The sequence below is a fragment of the Pristiophorus japonicus genome, chromosome 12 (assembly GCF_044704955.1).
Source record: "Pristiophorus japonicus isolate sPriJap1 chromosome 12, sPriJap1.hap1, whole genome shotgun sequence".
Classification (NCBI taxonomy): Eukaryota; Metazoa; Chordata; class Chondrichthyes; family Pristiophoridae; genus Pristiophorus; species Pristiophorus japonicus.
The window spans coordinates 160,232,969-160,251,455 of NC_091988.1; the positions used below are offsets into that span (position 1 = coordinate 160,232,969).

An 18,487-nucleotide genomic window follows, 5' to 3' on the forward strand; every position below is an offset into this window, starting at 1 on the left:
TCTAGACTGATGCTCCAGTGCAGTACTGAGCGAGTGCTGCCGTGTCGGAGGTGCCGCCTTTCAGATGAGACTTTAAACTGAGGTCCCGCCTGCTCTCTCAGGTAAATCCCATGGCACTATTTTGAAGTAGAACAGGGGAGTTATCACCGGTATCCTGGCCAATATTTACATAAGAACTTAAGAAATAGGAGAAGGAGTAGGCCATTTGTCCCCTCGAGCTTGCTCTGTCATTCAATAAGATCATCGCCTCAACTCCACTTCCCCACCCATTCCCCATATCCCTTGACTCCCTTATTTTTCAAAAATCTGTCTATCCCCACCTTAAAGGGATATAGACAGGCTAAGCGAGTGCGCAAAACTTTGGCAGATGGAGTATAATGTGGGAAAATGTGAGGTTATCCACTTTGGCAGAAAAAATAGAAAAGCAAATTACAATTTAAATGGAGAAAAATTGCAAAGTGTTCTGGGGGTTCTTGTGCATGAAACACAAAAAGTTAGTATGCAGGTACAGCAAGTAATCAGGAAGGCCAATGGAATGTTGGGCTTTTATTCAAGGGGGATAGAGTATAAAAGCAGAGAAGTCCTGCTACAACTGTACAGGGTATTGGTAAAGCCACACCTAGAGTACTGCTTACAGTTTTGGTCTCCGTATTTAAGGGACGATATACTTGCATTGGAGGCTGTTCAGAGAAGGTTCACTAGGTTGATTCCGGAAATGAGGGGCTTGACATAAAGATAGGTTGAGTAGGTTGGGTCTATACACATTGGAATTCAGAAGAATGAGAGGTGATCTTATCGAAACATATAAGATAATGAGGGGGCTTGACAAGGTGGATGCAGAGAGGATATTTCCACTCATAGTGGAAACTAAAACTAGGGGACATAGTCTCAGAATAAGGGGCTGCCCATTTAAAACTGAGATGAAGAGGAATTTCTTCTCTGAGGGTTGTAAATCTATAGAATTCTCTGCCCCAGAGAGCTGTGGAGGCTAGGTCATTGAATATATTTAAGGCGGAGATAAACAGATTTTTGAGCGATAAGCGAGTAAAGGGTTATGGGGAGCGGGCAGGGAAGTGGAGCTGAGTCCATGATCAGATCAGCCATGATCTTACTGAATGGCAGAGCAAGATCAAGGGGCCAAATGGTCTACTCCTGTTCCTATTTCTTATGTTCTTATGTAAATACATTCAATGACCCAGCCTCCACAACTCTCTGAGGTAGAGAATTCCAAGGATTCAAGACCCTCTGAGAGAAGCAATTCCTCCTCATTTCTGTTTTAAATGGGTAGTCCCTTATTCTGAAACTATGCCCACCAGTTCTAGATCCCCCCACGAGGGGAAACATCCTCACTGCATCTACCCTGTCAAGCCCTCTTAGAATCTCATACATTTCAATAAGATCACTCCCTAAGTCTTCTAAACTACAATGAGTGTAGGCCCAACCTGCTCAACCTTTCTTCACATGACAACGCTTTCATCTCAGGAATCAACCTCGTGAACCTTCTCTGTACTGCCTCCAGTGCAAGTATATCCTTCCTTAAATAAGGAGACCAAAACTGCATGCAGTACTCCAGGTGTGGTCTTACCAATGCCCTGTATAGTTGTAGCAGGACTTCTCTACTTTTATACTCCATCCCCCTCGCAATAAAGACCAACATTCCATTTGCCTTCCTAATTACTTGCTGTACCTGCATGCTAACTTTTTGTGTTTCATGTACAAGGACCCCCAGATCCCTCTGTACCGCAGCATTTTGTAATCTCTCCCCATTTAAATAATTTGTTTTTTTATTTTTCCTACCAAAGTGCATAACCTCAAATTTTCCCACATTATACTCCATCTGCCAAATTTTTGCCCACTCACTTAGCCTATCTATATCCCTTTTGTAGATTATTTGCGTCCTTCTCACAACTTGCTTTCCCACCTATCGTCGTGTCATCATCAGGAAATTTGGCTACATTACACTTGGTCCCTTCATCCAAGTCATTAATATAAATTGTAAATAGTTGAGGTCCCAGCACTGATCCCTGTGGCACCCTACCAGTTACAGTTTGCCAAGCTGAAAATAACCCATTTATCCCATCTCGCTGCTTTCTGTTAGTTCGCCAATCTTCTATCCACGATAATATATTACCTCCAACCCCCTGAGATCTTATCTTGTGCAGTAACCTTTTATGTAGCACCTTATCGAATGCTTTCTGGAAATCCAAATACACGACATCTACTGGTTTCCCTTTATTCACTCTGCTCGTTACATCCTCAAAGAACTCCAGCAAATTTGTCTAGCATGATTTCCCTTTCATAAAATCATGCTGACTCTGCTTGACTGCATGATTATTTTCTAAATGTCCTGTTACTACTTCCTTAATGGTGGACTCCAGCATTTTCCCAATGACAGATGTTAGGTTAACTGGTCTATTGTTTCCTGCTTTCTGTCTCCCTCCTTTCTTAAATAGGGGCATTATACTGGCGGTTTTCCTGTCTGCTGGGACCTCTCCAGAATCCAGCGAGATTTGGTAGATTACAACCAATGCACTATTTCTGCACCCACCTCTTTTAAGACCCTAGGATGCAGGCCATCAGGTCCAGGGGATTTGTCCACCTTTAGTCCCATTAGTTTGCCTAGTACTTTTTCCTCTAGTGATAGTGATTGTTTTAAGTTCCTCCCCCCCCAATAGCCCCTTGATTAGCAATTATTGGGATGATTTTGGTGTCTTCTACTGCGAAGACCGATACAAAATATTTGTTCAATGTCTCCGCCATTTCTCTGTTTCCCATTATTAATTTCCCAGTCTCATCCTCTAAGGGAACAATGTTTACTTTAGCTTCTCGCTTCCTTTATATATACCTGTAGAAGCTCTTGCAGTCTGTTTTTATATTTCTTGCTAATTTAAGCTTAAAGTATCTTCTCTTGTTTTATCATTTTTTTAGTAATCCTTTGCTGGTTTCTAAATATTTTTCAATCCTCTGGCCTTCCATTGTTCTTTGCAACACTGTATGCCTATGTTTTCAATTTGATACCATCCTTTACTTCCTTAGTTAGCCAGCGATGGTTCATCCTTCTCTTAGAGCCTCACTAGAATATATATTTGCTGAGAGTTATGAAATATCTCCTTAAATGTTTGCCACTGCTTTTCTACAGTCTTACCCTTTAATATATATTTCCCGATCCACTTTAACCAGCTCTGCCTTCATAACTTTGTAATTACCTTTATTTAAGTTCAGGACACTAGTTTGAGAACTAGCTTTCTCACCCTTGGAACAGTGGAGGACTTTTAAGGAGCTCTTTCATAGTGCTCAACAAAAATATATTCCAGTGAAAAAGAAGGGCGGTAAGAGAAGGGATAACCAGCCGTGGATAACCAAGGAAATAAAGGAGAGTATCAAATTAAAAACCAATGCGTATAAGGTGGCCAAGGTTAGTGGGAAACTAGAAGATTGGGAAAATTTTAAACGACAGCAAAGAATGACTAAGAAAGCAATAAAAAAAGGAAAGATAGATTACGAAAGTAAACTTGCGCAAAACATAAAAACAGATAGTAAAAGCTTTTACCGATCTATAAAACGGAAAAGAGTGACTAAAGTAAATGCTGGTCCCTTAGAAGATGAGAAGGGGGATTTAATAATGGGAAATGTGGAAATGGCTGAGACCTTAAACAATTATTTTGCTTCGGTCTTCACAGTGGAAAACACAAAAACCATGCCAAAAATTGCTGGTCACGGGAATGTGGGAAGGGAGGACCTTGAGATAATCACTATCCCTAGGAGGTAGTGCTGGACAGGCTAATGGGACTCAAGGTAGACAAGTCCCCTGGTCCTGATGAAATGCATCCCAGGGTATTAAAAGAGATGGCGGAAGTTATAGCAGATGCATTCGTTATAATCTACCAAAATTCTCTGGACTCTGGGGAGGTACCAGCGGATTGGAAAGCAGCTGATGTAACGCCTCTGTTTAAAAAAGGCGGCAGACAAAAGGCAGGTAACTATAGGCCGGTTAGTTTAACATCTGTAGTGGAGAAAATGCTTGAAGCTATCATTAAGGAAGAAATAGCGGGACATCTAGATAGGAATAGTGCAATCAAGCAGACGCAACATGGATTCATGAAGGGGAAATCATGTTTAACTAATTTACTGGAATTCTTTGAGGATATAACGAGCATGGTGGATAGAGGTGTACCGATGGATGTGGTGTATTTAGTTTTCCACAAAAGGCATTCGATAAGGTGCCACACAAAAGGTTACTGCAGAAGATAAAGGTACACGGAGTCAGAGGAAATGTATTAGCATGGATCGAGAATTGGCTGGCTAACAGAAAGCAGAGAGTCGAGATAAATGGGGCCTTTTCGGATTGGAAATCGGTGGTTAGTGATGTGCCACAGGGATCGGTGCTGGGACCACAACTGTTTACAATATACATAGATGACCTGGAAGAGGGGATAGAGTGTAGTGTAACAAAATTTGCAGATGACACAAAGATTAGTGGGAAAGCGGGTTGTGTAGAGGACACAGAGAGGCTGCAAAGAGATTTAGATAGGTTAAGCGAATGGGCTAAGGTTTGGCAGATGGAATACAATGTCAGAAAATGTGAGGTCATCCACCTTGGAAAAAAAAAACAGTAAAAGGGAATATTATTTGAATGGGGAGAAATTACAACATGCTGCGGTGCAGAGGGACCTGGGGGTCCTTGTGCATGAATCCCAAAAAGTTAGTTTGCAGGTGCAGCAGGTAATCAGGAAGGCGAATGGAATGTTGACCTTCATTGCGAGAGGGATGGAGTACAAAAGCAGGGAGGTCCTGCTGCAACTGTATAGGAGGGTATTGGTGAGGCCGCACCTGGAGTACTGCGTGCAGTTTTGGTCACCTTACTTAAGGAAGGATATACTAGCTTTGGAGGGGGTACAGAGACGATTCACTAGGCTGATTCCGGAGATGAGAGGGTTACCTTATAGAAACATAGAAACATAGAAAATAGGTGCATGAGCAGGCCATTCAGCCCTTCTAGCCTGCACCGCCATTCAATGAGTTCATGGCTGAACATGAAACTTCAGTACCCCCTTCCTGCTTTCTCACCATACCCCTTGATCCCCCGAGTAGTAAGGACTTCATCTAACTCCCTTTTGAATATATTTAGTGAATTGCCCCAACCACTTTCTGTGGCAGAGAATTCCACAGGTTCACCACTCTCTGGGTGAAGAAGTCTCTCCTCATCTCGGTCCTAAATGGCTTACCCCTTATCCTTAGACTGTGACCCCTGGTTCTGGACTTCCCCAACATTGGGAACATTCTTCCTGCATCTAACCTGTCTAAACCCGTCAGAATTTTAAACGTTTCTCCGAGTTCCCCTCTCATTCTTCTGAACTCCAGTGAATACAAGCCCAGTTGATCCAGTCTTTCTTGATAGGTCAGTCCCACCATCCCGGGAATCAGTCTGGTGAATCTTCGCTGCACTCCCTCAATAGCAAGAATGTCCTTCCTCAAGTTAGGAGACCAAAACTGTACACAATACTCCAGGTGTGGCCTCACCAAGGCCCTGTACAACTGTAGCAACACCTCCCTGCCCCTGTACTCAAATCCCCTCGCTATGAAGGCCAACATGCCATTTGCTTTCTTAACCGCCTGCTGTACCTGCATGCCAACCTTCAATGACTGATGTACCATGACACCCAGGTCTCGTTGCACCTTCCCTTTTCCTAATCTGTCACCATTCAGATAATAGTCTGTCTCTCTGTTTTTACCACCAAAGTGGATAACCTCACATTTATCCACATTATACTTCATCTGCCATGCATTTGCCCACTCACCTAACCTATCCAAGTCACTCTGCAGCCTCATAGCATCCTCCTCGCAGCTCACACTGCCACCCAACTTAGTGTCATCCGCAAATTTGGAGATACTACATTTAATCCCCTCGTCTAAACCATTAATGTACAGTGTAAACAGCTGGGGCCCCAGCACAGAACCTTGCGGTACCGCACTAGTCACTGCCTGCCATTCTGAAAAGTACCCATTTACTCCTACTCTTTGCTTCCTGTCTGACAACCAGTTCTCAATCCACGTCAGCACACTACCCCCAATCCCATGTGCTTTAACTTTGCACATTAATCTCTTGTGTGGGATCTTGTCGAAAGCCTTCTGAAAGTCCAAATATACCACATCAACTGGTTCTCCTTTGTTCACTTTACTGGAAACATCCTCAAAAAATTCCAGAAGATTTGTCAAGCATGATTTCCCCTTCACAAATCCATGCTGACTTGGACCTATCATGTCACCATTTTCCAAATGCGCTGCTATGACATCCTTAATAATTGATTCCATCATTTTACCCACTACTGAGATCAGGCTGACCGGTCTATAATTCCCTGTTTTCTCTCTCCCTCCTTTTTTAAAAAGTGATGATAGATTGAGTAGACTGGATCTTTACTCATTGGAGTTTAGAAGGATGAGGGGTGATCTTATCGAAACATTTAAAATAATGAAAGGGATAGACAAGATAGAGGCAGAGAGGTTGTTTCCACTGGTCGGGGAGACTAGAACTAGGGGGCGCAGCCTCAAAATACGGGGGAGCCAATTTAAAACCGAGTTGAGAAGGAATTTCTTCTCCCAGAGGGTTGTGAATCTGTGGAATTCTCTGCCCAAGGAAGCAGTTGAGGCTAGTTCATTGAATGTATTCAAATCACAGATAGATAGATTTTTAACCAATAAGGGAATTAAGGGTTACGGGGAACGGGCGGGTAAGTGGAGCTGAGTCCACGGCCAGATCAGCCATGATCTTGTTGAATGGCGGAGCAGGCTCGAGGGGCTAGATGGCCTACTCCTGTTCCTAATTCTTATGTCCTAATGTCCTTACCCTCAAACTGAATTTGAAATTCTACCATGCTATGATCACTCTTCCCAAGAGGATCCTTCACTACGAGATCATTAATGAATCCAGACTCATTACACATTACCAGATGTAAAATAGTCTGCTCCCTGGTTGGTTCCACAACGTATTGTTCTAGGAAACCATCCTGCATACATGCTATGAACTTTTCCTCCAGGCTACCTTTGCCAATTTGATTTGTCCAATCAATATGAAAATTAAAATCGCCCATGATTCTTGTCGTACCTTTCTTACAAGCCTCTATTATTTCTTGATTCATCCTCTGTCCTACAGTGTGATCTGAAGTAAAAAGGGAATGAACTACACAGAAAGGTTAAAGAAACCTTACAGTCTAGAAAGAAGAGGGTTAGTGAGGACCTCATTGCAGAACACAACCATTAAATGGTACAGATTAGTAGCTCAAGTGCACCAAGAAAGTGGGACCAGAAAAAACAAATTAAAATTAGTGAAAACTACATTTATAACTGATGTCAGAAAAACTTAATTCAAAGAATGAGAGATGTTTGAAATAATCTACCAAGCAAGGTAATAGAGGCAAAAGCATTGGAGTTATTAAAATATAACCAGAGATGTAATGTGAGAGATAATGTAGCAGAGAGATGAGCTTTGATGAGCTGTATAGCCTTTTCTCATCCCTGACTTTTCTTCTGCTCACTTTCCTCCTGAATTGTCACAATGCCCATTTCCATTGATTCCCTGTGAAATCAGGAATCTGAGCACATCTTTTATAAATGCTTGAATGGAATCTCCACTCACAGTAGTTCACCAAGATCCCAGATGCCTCGTTGCCCTCGGCTTGCCGTTATCAGCTCACATTTCCAGCAACTTTGTGGGCAAAAAATGTTAAAACCTAAACATGCACAAACATGTCTAACTAACGGGGTACAGATGGCCCGCTCCCACAAAATCTGGCCCCATGTGTCCCCTGCCCTTTCTGTTTACAATGAGAACAGAATGGGTTTCTGTGACAACACTTCATTGTTGATTTAAGACCCCAATATCATCCTTGGCACTTTGTTCTGAGCTTGTTTCAGTGCCTGTATTTTTTTTCTCACAGGTATGGGAATCAAAACAAGACTCAGTATTGCAAGTGAGACCTCATTGGTGGATTTATGCTCTGTGTTTATATTTACATTTAACAAAAAGACTTGCATTTATATACCACTGTTTACGACCACCGGATGTCTCAAAGCGCTTTACAGCCAATTGAGTACTTCTGGAATGTAGTCACTGTTGTAATGTGGGAAACTCGGCAGCCAATTTGCATACAGCAAGTTCCCACAAACAGCAATGTGATAATGACCAGATAATCTGTTTTTTTGTTACGTTGACTGAGGAATAAATATTGGCCAGGACACTGGGGATAACTCCCTTGCTCTTCTTCGAAATAGTGTCATGGGCAGACGAGCCACAACTGGCACTATACCCAAATATTTCCCGATGTAACATTAACTCAATTGTTTTAATATTACATAGCAACATTCTACAGTGTTCTGTTGCGTTGAATAGCCATTCTAACAAGATTCACATGACTGAAATAATGCACCATTCCTCTCTTAACATGTTCTGGTTCCTGATCTCTGCTTTTGTTATGGCCATTAATGGGTGCATAGAAAGAGCTTAGGGCAATCAACCTTTGTATTTTCTAACTACATGTGGCAAAGCCCATAATGCTAGCCCATAATGTGGTACCTCACCCAATACTAGAACTGGATAAGAATAAGAACTCTTAAGGTAGGGATTTGGGGGCATCCTTTTTATGAAAACCTCTATTGTAGTTATATTAAATTTTTGTTAATCTCATTAGTGTTCAAAGTGTTAACAGGCCCATTTAATTATGTGATAGTGGTTAAATCATCTACATTTGATTGTGCTCTGATTTTAAAAAAAAACAAAAGAAGGTTCTTCAAGTTTATTTTCCTGCCTTGTATCTGCCACAGAATCCATTCTATAATATTCTGCATTATGTGGCAGAACCTGGACTTAATTTTACAAGTATAAAGGACTTGAATTGGTTGTTAACTACTATTCTGTATCTATTATCATCAAAGCTATGTACATAGGTGCGAGGGACAAATGCTGCAAGGAAGATTAACGTTCAGAAGGGGAGACAAAAGATTATGACAACATTTAACAAGTCAGGAAATGATTTTAGTGTGAACAGCATTATGTAAGATAATATATTCCTCATTTTATTGATGCGTGATGATGCTTTGTTTTGGACACAAGTAGCAGTTTGGAAGACAAACTGCACTGGTGAGGGTTGACTATTTTATACATGATTGTGGCAGATGTATCAGCAATTGTTTCATGTGCATTACCTTTCAATAGAAAAGATGGAGGAACCTTTGAGCTGAACATTAATGATCTTTCAGCTGCATTCTTAGTCAACGTTTCTCAGGACAGCTCTCGACCAGTGCTGAGCTACAATGACTGTGACGCAAGCTTAAACAGCTTCAACCTTCAGCTTCATGGAGGGGGCAGGTAGGCTCAGTGCATGTTTTACCTTCTATGATGCACAAAGTATATGCATTGTGAGACACCCAAGGTGTACACATTGTGAGACGCCCAAGGTATGCACACTTTGAAACACCCAAGGTATACACATTGTGAAATGCCCAAGTATACATATTGTGAAACATGTATAACAATATAGCAGTTTCCATAAAATGTCAGTTTCACAGTGACCTGATGCTGTAGGTTACTTCACAATGGGGGATAATTTTCATTTTCGATGCGAGCAGAAAACTGGCGTTAGTGGATCGATGGTCCGTTATAAACCTCTGCTGGATTGCTTTCCATTAATTGCAATGGAACAAAAATCAGGCAGTTTTTATAATGGGTGCCGCCATGTTGTGTTAATCAGAGAATGTAATGCAGTGAGGATTGGAAGGGAAGAAAATAGCTAAATGTGGAAAGGTATTTGAGTTGCTTCCTATCCTGAAGGTGTTGGATCATGTTGTTGTTTAGTTTCACAGTAGCTGGCAGCTTTCTAGTACCTCGTCCAATGGCAGTTCTTCATCTGTCAGCAGGTATTTGCATCCTTGAGTAGGACTGCAGTCAAGCCCAGTCCTATTCTTATACACCATCGACAGTGTGCACTTTACACCAGAAATGTTGGAATCAGGAGCAGAATTCCTGTTTCCCATTCAGCCCCCTCCCCAGTTCCTAGTCCAACAATAACAAGTTGGCAATTGTAATCTCCACACTATATGTACTTTGTCCGAAGTTAGCTAACTTATCTGGGGACCTGCCTTGCCTGTACAGCTCAACATAATACTGGGTGGTGAACTAAGTCATTGGGGATTAACTAGTAGTTTTACACATTATACAGCTTAATAAAAATCTAAAAATGTGGTTCCAATGCCAGTCACTCTTAGAAGCAAAGCATGGATTGGTAACAAAGAATGTTATTGTCTCGCACCATGTTACTGAACTTCTGATAACTTTATTTTTCTTTACAAAGCTGGTTTTACGATATGTTCCTTGCTCAAATGAAAAATGAAATTAGACAAGTTGTTCCCCAAAAGGTAAGCCAAGACTCTCTTATTCTTTGTCCCTTTAGATCCAAAGTTCTAATCAACTCTAGAGCAGAATGCAGTGCATGAAATGGAGCCTGTGATAGTCACTCATAGGATTGTGTGTGCCATAAGAAGATGGATATAATTGAATTAAGGCCAGAGATTTTCATATTATCTGAGTGTAAAATGCTTAGAAAGGATCGAACAGATAAGCCGGGGTGGGAGAGAGGGTAAGGAGTAAAAGGGGATCGTTGTTGGTAAGGGAAAAGTTAATTATAATACAGACTTTAAAAAATTTGCTCCTGGGATGTAAGTGACACTGACAAGGCAGTATTTGTCGCCCTGAGGCCATTAACAGTTACCCACCTATTGGAATCACATGTAGGCCAGACCAGTGAACCAGTAGGATTTTTACAATAATCCAGCAGCATTTTAATGGTGATTTTCTAGTGCTAGCTAACATATTAGTAGACTGGGTAAAGTGAGATCCAAATCAGTCTGAATGAAAAACTGTGGCAGCACAGGATGAAAGCTGATTACTGGCAACTCCTACAGCCTGCCTACAAGAAGGTGATTGATATGCATTCACTTGAAAGAGTGAAAAGTCCATCAGAAACTGAGGTTGGGGGTGAAATTGGTCTTCACCAGTAGCACAGAACACAGCCATAGCGAATCAGCAGCCTGCTTTACACCACGCTCAAAAATTATTTTCCACTAACGTCAACGGGAAAGGTAATTGGACGCAATGTAAAATGGGCTGACGATAAAATGAGTGCGTTTCACTCTATCGGTGAAGAGCAATTTTACCCCTAGTTTTATCCTCACTAGAACTGCTGGTCACTTCAGCCTGATTCAGCTCAGCTCCCATGAAAATATTATTGGATAACCAGATGGATGGATATTGAGGACTAGAAATTCGAGTCGTTTGCATCTCCCGTTAGTGCCCCCATGTGACGGTGCTAACGGGGCGCAAATAACTTTTGGCCCAGGCGCGGGCCGCAAACAACTAGCACTAAATTCCGTAGCGCCCTGCTCCGCTGCGCCAGTAATGACAGTCATCACCGTGCGCAGCGCCCCATTAGCACTCCGGACCCTAAATTGGGTATCGTCCCCTGAAACTGCACCGGGCGATGCTAGCAACAGCTTCAGGGGATGTGTACCGGGCGGCAGACCTCTCGCGGGGCAATACACAAAGGGCGGGTGTTGGCCATTGAAAAAAAAATTTGCCGACTTTCTTCTGCGCTGGTGCTTCGAACACGGGGTCCGTGCCGCGATCGGTCAGCTTGGCACTCTGCTTGAGTGCCGGACTGTTTGCACCAAACCCCCATTCCCAGGTGGTCCAGGGAGGCCTGTTTCTTCACTGAAGAGTTTGCAGCTTGGGCTCTTCCCTTTGATGAAATAAAGAGCCCCTCCTACGTGACAACGCTGCGTGGCCCAGTGCATAGCGCCACGCCCTGCTCCTGACCCATCCGCCCCACTACCGCCACACAAAGGAAGTGAAGTGCGTTATTTTGCGCTCCACTTCTTTTCGGGGGCGGTATCCTGAATTTTTAGAGCAGGGCGGGACTTCCTTGCTTGGCACAAAATGTCCCGCCTCCCAGATATTACCACCCCCAAACGGGGTGCAACGGAATTTTTCCCCGAGTGTGCAGTAGATTAAAGTTGTAAATTTCGGAAAGATGTGATGAGACTTAACAATTGTGCAGACAAATTTGAAATGACACTTATTATGAAAAATGTAAAATTATATATACTGATACTGGTATGGTAGCTTCATGATTACTGGACTAGTCCAGAGAATATGAGTTCAAATGCCATCATGGCAGTTTGAGAAGTTGAATTCAGTTTGAAAAGTCTGGAAATCGTAAAAGTGACCATGAAGCTGTCAGATTGTCGTTCATTAATATTCTTTAGGGAAAGAAACCTGCCATCCTTACCTGATCTGCCTTATGCAACTCCAGTCCCACACCAAAGCGGTTGAAACTTCCCTCTGAAGTGGCCTAGCAAGCCACTCAGTTATATCATCACTTCAAGCATGGACTGCAGAAGGCCCACAGCCACCTTCTCAGGGCAACCATGGATGGTCAACAAATGACAGCCTTGCCAGTCCTAATAATGAATTTTTAAAAGCTAAAGATAACATTAAAGGTTTGTCACTAAATAAGTTGAGTAAATAAAGATATCTAGGTGTAATAGTTGGCCAACAATTGAAAGCCTTAACACAGTTTATAGCACCCATTGCGAAGCGGATTGTTATTAGGTCATAGAATATAAGTGCAAGCAAGTAATAGGAGCAGTCTATAAAGTATTAGTATAACCATGTTGTGTTTAACTCTAGTCACTATATTTAAGAAAAGCTGCAAAGGCAGTGGGAATGACTGAAAGACACAAATTACTCCAGAAGGCTAATTTTCCCAATGCATCCTCCTGGCGTGAAGCCTCACCCACCAGGAGTGCATATCAGGAAATACATAGGAAATCATGGACAGCAACAACAACAATATTGCATTTATGTAGCGCCTTTAACGTCGTAAAATGCCCTAAAGCACCCAAGGAGCGTAATCAGACAATAATTGACACCGAGCCAAAGACAGAGACATTAAGACAGTTGACCAAACACTTAGTTAAAAAGGTAGGCTTTAAGTAGCGTTTTAAAAGAGAAGAGAAAGGTGGAGAGGCAAAAAGATTTGGAAAGAGAGTTCCAGAGCTTAGGGCCTTGGTGGCTGAAGGCACGGCCACCAATGGTGAGGTGAATGAAGTGGAGGATGCACAAGAGGCCAAAGTTGGAGGAATATGGAATTCTTCAAGGGTTGTCGGGCTGGAGGAGGTTACAGATTTGAACACGAGGATGAGAATTTTAAATTTGAGGTATTGGTGGACCGGGAGTGAGGTCAGAGGTGATGGGTAAATGTGACTTGGTCCGAGTTAGGATACGGATAGCACATATGTGATTTCCTACGCTGGGAGCATCCATTCACAAATCAGTCCTCAGATTTATTGAGTTGTGAAGAGAAGCTAAGGAATTCAAATTTATTTTCAGGCAAAAGGAAATTGACTTTTTTCTTGTTCCACACTTTCTTATAAACAACAACCCCGGCTGAATAATGTTAAAATTCAAAAGCTGATAGTTCTAATCTGAAGCTATTTTGAAAGACAGTACTAGAAGGAATATTTTATCTGAAAAGCATTTTTTTCAGCCAGCACAGATGCAATGGGCCGAATGGCCTCCTTCTGTGCCGTAAATCTATGATTTTAAGGATTGTTGATGAATTTCTCCATACATCTCTCTCCTTATCATTTTTAATTATTCATTGTATGTATTGTGCAGCTGTGTACTGAGTTTAGAAATGAGATTGAAAAGCTTGAAGCCTACATCCAGACACTGAACAGTGAGTATATCCATAAGACACGTTCACTTTTTGTGCGAGTGTCTTCTGCGGACTTTACAGTTTGTACTCTTTTTCTTTTCAGTTTCACGGCAACTGGACCAGTACGTAGAACTTGATTATTCTTTGGTTGGAGAGCAGGTGATCACAGCTGATTCCATTGGTCTTCCCATTAAGGTAGAGTTGCCACTCCTGATTAAAGTCCCTAATGGTAAAAATATCAATTGTTGAATAGGAAGTTATTTTCTTAAGTTTGGTGCAGTTTTCCCAAACTTGCATTTTGAAATGCAGTAGCATTTATTTTTAAATGTATTTTTTTGTATAGCCATCAATGCATTCACTCCACAGGCATAATCTGAACAAAACGAAATTCATAAAAATCCCATTGCAGAACCACGGCATTTAGAACGTAACTAAGGGAACTAAAACTACATTGCCCTTCTGCTGTGAGAGTGCAATGAAAGGGCCCCAAAATAGACCAGGAAATGTCAGGTCCTGGCCTACACCGGAAGTTGCCACAAGGCCTTGTAAGTGGTGGAACCTCCACCCACAAGGCCAGTGATGCAAAGTGGGATTTAGCCGGGGATGGAGACTCCCTCAGTGGGACCCAACATAAGGTCGACAGCCACTACGCCCAGTGTGATGTGATGTACCGATCCCCAGGGGGATGGTGCAGGTGATGCTCACTGAGGGAATCTAGGCCAGGGATGGAGCCCCCACCTCCGAAGATCAGGCACATTTGTTTATTATGTTGCATTATGATGGGGGTCAAAGAGAGCACAGAAATAATATTTCCGGGGCTGGGGGAGGAACTGTGTAATTACCTCCAGGTGATAAAAGATGCTAGGGCTTTAGACGGGTTGGTAGGCACCCAAGATCTGTCCATAGTGACACGGGCACCTGCCGACCCCATACCAATGAAGTGCTCTCCCACCATCCACACACACTCCGACAGGGTCAGTGTAAATTTGAGGTATTGGTGCACCGGGAGCGAGCACAGAGGTGATGGGTGAATGTGACTTGGTTCGAGTTAGGATACTGATAGCACACATGTGATTTCCTACGCTGGAATGGAGTCCATGCAATTTTGGGACCACGACACCCAGAATACTTTCACTAACTGAAACATAACCCAGGCAAGAAGCAATGTTTTGTGCTTTTATCAATTAACTAGAAGTGTTAAAGGCCACATTTATAGGAGCTGTTATTAAAATAATTAGTATGAAGAGACAGTACAGTACCTCTTTATAATCACTAATTACTTTTTGGCCACTTTGGAAAGGCTTTGCTCTCTCTCTATATATAAAATGTCATATCTCTCTATGGCAACTTGCGCCTGTAACTCGTCAACCTTATTTGTAACACTTCTCGCATTAACACACAGGCATTCCAACACCATGCTTTGTTTTTTTCCTCCATTTAATTCCTGCTCTTTCTGCACTATTAATTTTGTTGCTGTTTGTCCCTCCTAGTTTTCTATGCACCTTGTCTCTCCTCTGCTGCTACATCCTGGTTCCCATCCCACTGCCAAATTAATTAAAACCCTTCCCCCACAGCACCTGTTAACCTTCTTGTGAAGTCATTGGTCCCAGCCCTGTTTAGGTTCAATCCGTCCAGCTTGTATATGTCCCTTCTGCCCAACTTCCCCAGGAATCTGAAGCCATCCCTCCTGCACCACTCCTCCAATCATGCATTTCCCTGCACTATCTTCCTGTTTCTGTACTCACTAGCACGTGGCACTGGGAGTAATCCAAAGATGATCACCTTTGAGGTCCTGTTCTTTAATCTCTTTCCTGACTCATGAAAGTCTACCTGTAGGACCTCAACCCTTTTCCTACCTATGTTATTGGTTCTAACATGGATCGCAACTTCTGGCACCTTCCCTTCATAGAATGTCCTGCACCCATTCAGTGATATCCAGTACCCTGGCACCAGAGAAGCGGGACTCATGTCTGCAGTTGCAGAAATGCCTGTCTATTTCCCTGACTATTGAATCCCCTATAACAATTGTATTTCTACACTGTATTGTGGGCCCCTGTCCAGTTGAGTGTCTCGTAGTACCATGGATTTTCTTCTGACTGCACTTCCCCGAGGTGCCACTGGTCTTCAACACTGAGTGCCGGTTTGTGAGTGCCACAATCCCAGCGGATTCCTGCATCACCTGCTTGTTCCTCCAAGTCTGCCTGGTGGTCACCCACTCCCTCTCCTCCTGAACTCTCTGTAGCTGCAGGGTGGCCACCTCCTGAAACCTGCTACCCATAAAATTCTCAGCTTCCCGTATGCACTGTAGTGATGCCAATCGCCCCTCAAGCTCCGAAACTCTGAGCTCGAAATCGATCATTGCCGGCACTTCCTGCATATTGTGGTTTTCCAGGACACACAGTGTTCTGGAGTTCCAACATGGCACAGGATGTGCATTCGGCAGGCCCCAGCTGTACTGCAAAGTTAGCCAACAGTCATTTCAAACTGCTTATTTTTAGCTTTAAGGCTATTTAACTGTTTAACTAACACTAACTCTAACACTAAAAAAACAAACCAATAAGCTAAATACTTAGACTAACCATCAAAAATACTAACCAATAAACTACTAAATACTTACCTGTAAATACTAACCAATAAACTACTAAATACTTACCTGTAATTTACCTGCGCTGATCCACACTCAGTGCTGACTATGATGACATATTGGCCTGGATTTTCTGGGGCCTATAACCATGTACATGGTGTGTACATGGTAGTAAGTGCACCGCAGGCTCCGGGTTTCTGCATGCGCTGCACATGCACGAAAATCTGGAACTTGCGATCTGTCAAGATGTAGCTTGGCAGATCCACCGTGAACTCGGGAAATGGACATTCGCTGGTGGTGAGTTGGGCTATTTGCCCAACTATTGCCCTACCCTTGAGCAACTATTGCCCAGTGTATGGCCATGATCCTCTTACTCCTGGTAAAATCAGGCCATTATGCCTTTTACCAGCATAAGAGTTTAAATAAATATTACATTTTTAAAAGATTATTTAAACATAAAAAATGTAAAATTAGTTATAGGTGATTTTTAGCCCCTTTAAATCATTTACATTTATTTTTCAAAAAATTAAAAGTTTGTTTGAAATGTTTAATTTAATTGCAGTTTAATTAATTTTGAACATATAATGATTTATTTTTATTTAACTGGTGTGGAATTGTGTTTTTAGGGATTCCTATTCATGCTTATTTGGATTCCGTACTTAAATGGAATCCCCATAAGAATAATGGGGATCCTCTTTTTCATTGGTTGGCCTAGCCCACGTGATCCCAGGGGCGCTTGCGAACCACCTGCGCCTCTGGGATACGTGGGCCTGTACACGTACACGTAGAGGCCCAGGTGCGTGAGTCTACAAACCTCGGGAACCATCAGGTAGGTTCTCTTGAGGTTCGGAGGCATTCGCCCGCAGGAAGCCTCTGACCGCAAATTCAGGCCCATCGAATTTTTCCCTCTGTTTGTCTGGTATCTGCTGCTCTGGGTCTGTTGGTGTTCTTCCAAAATTCTTAATGAAACATCTTTTACATTTACATTGAATATGAGTTATATATATTAAACATTCTGAGTAGGTTGCAATATTTCATGTCAAAATCTATTGAAAACTCTTATTCCAGGCTCCGTCTATGGCAAAATCCAGCTTAAGTCGTGAACATGCAGTGTCAATTACAGCTTTTCTTCTAAATGGCTTATGGGCTAGACTTTAAGTAGGAATACCTGCTTCCAATTTTTTGGGACACTTACTACAACTCAAAGAAGATCAAGATCAAGATTGCACTGTAATCATAGAAACATAGAAAAATAGGTGCAGGAGTAGGCCATTCGGCCCTTCTAGCCTGCACCGCCATTCAATGAGTTCATGGCTGAACGTGCAACTTCAGTACCCTCTTCCTGCTTTCTCGCCATACCCCTTGATCCCCCTAGTAGTAAGGACTTCATCTAACTCCCTTTTGAATATATTTAGTGAATTGGCCTCAACTACTTTCTGTGGTAGAGAATTCCACAGGTTCACCACTCTCTGGATGAAGAAGTTTCTCCTCATCTCGGTCCTAAATGGCTTACCCCTTATCCTTAGACTGTGACCCCTGGTTCTGGACTTCCCCAACATTGGGAACATTCTTCCTGCATCTAACCTCTCTAAACCCGTCAGAATTTTAAACGTTTCTACGAGGTCCCCTCTCATTCTTCTGAACTCCAGTAAATACAAGCCCAGTTGATCCAGTCTTTCTTGATAGGTCAGTCCCACCATCCCGGGAATCAGTCTGGTGAACCTTCGCTGCACTCCCTCAATAGCAAGAATGTCCTTCCTCAAGTTAGGAGACTAAAACTGTACACAATACTCCAGGTGTGGCCTCAGCAAGGCCCTGTACAACTGTAGCAACACCTCCCTGCCCCTGTACTCAAATCCCCTCGCTATGAAGGCCAACATGCCATTTGCTTTCTTAACCGCCTGCTGTACCTGCATGCCAACCTTCAATGACTGATGTACCATGACACCCAGGTCTCGTTGCACCTCTCCTTTTCCTAATCTGTCACCATTCAGATAATAGTCTGTCTCTGGTGTTTTTACCACCAAAGTGGATAACCTCACATTTATCCACATTATACTTCATCTGCCATGCATTTGCCCACTCACCTAACCTATCCAAATCACTCTGCAGCCTCATAGCATCCTCCTCGCAGCTC

The 18,487-nt window shown here is 42.6% G+C and overlaps 1 protein-coding gene across 3 annotated transcripts in view; it reads left to right on the top strand.

The window, feature by feature from the left end:
- The window catches only part of LOC139277520 (bactericidal permeability-increasing protein-like), a 66,062-nt gene that overhangs the window by 26,553 nt on the left and 21,022 nt on the right, over positions 1-18,487 (top strand). For all 3 annotated transcript variants that reach the window (XM_070896068.1, XM_070896069.1, XM_070896070.1), the window contains exons 6-9: positions 9,209-9,361; positions 10,344-10,407; positions 13,727-13,787; positions 13,870-13,961. In XM_070896068.1, coding sequence (XP_070752169.1) covers positions 9,209-9,361; positions 10,344-10,407; positions 13,727-13,787; positions 13,870-13,961 — 370 coding nt within the window. The remainder of the gene's footprint in view (positions 1-9,208; positions 9,362-10,343; positions 10,408-13,726; positions 13,788-13,869; positions 13,962-18,487) is intronic.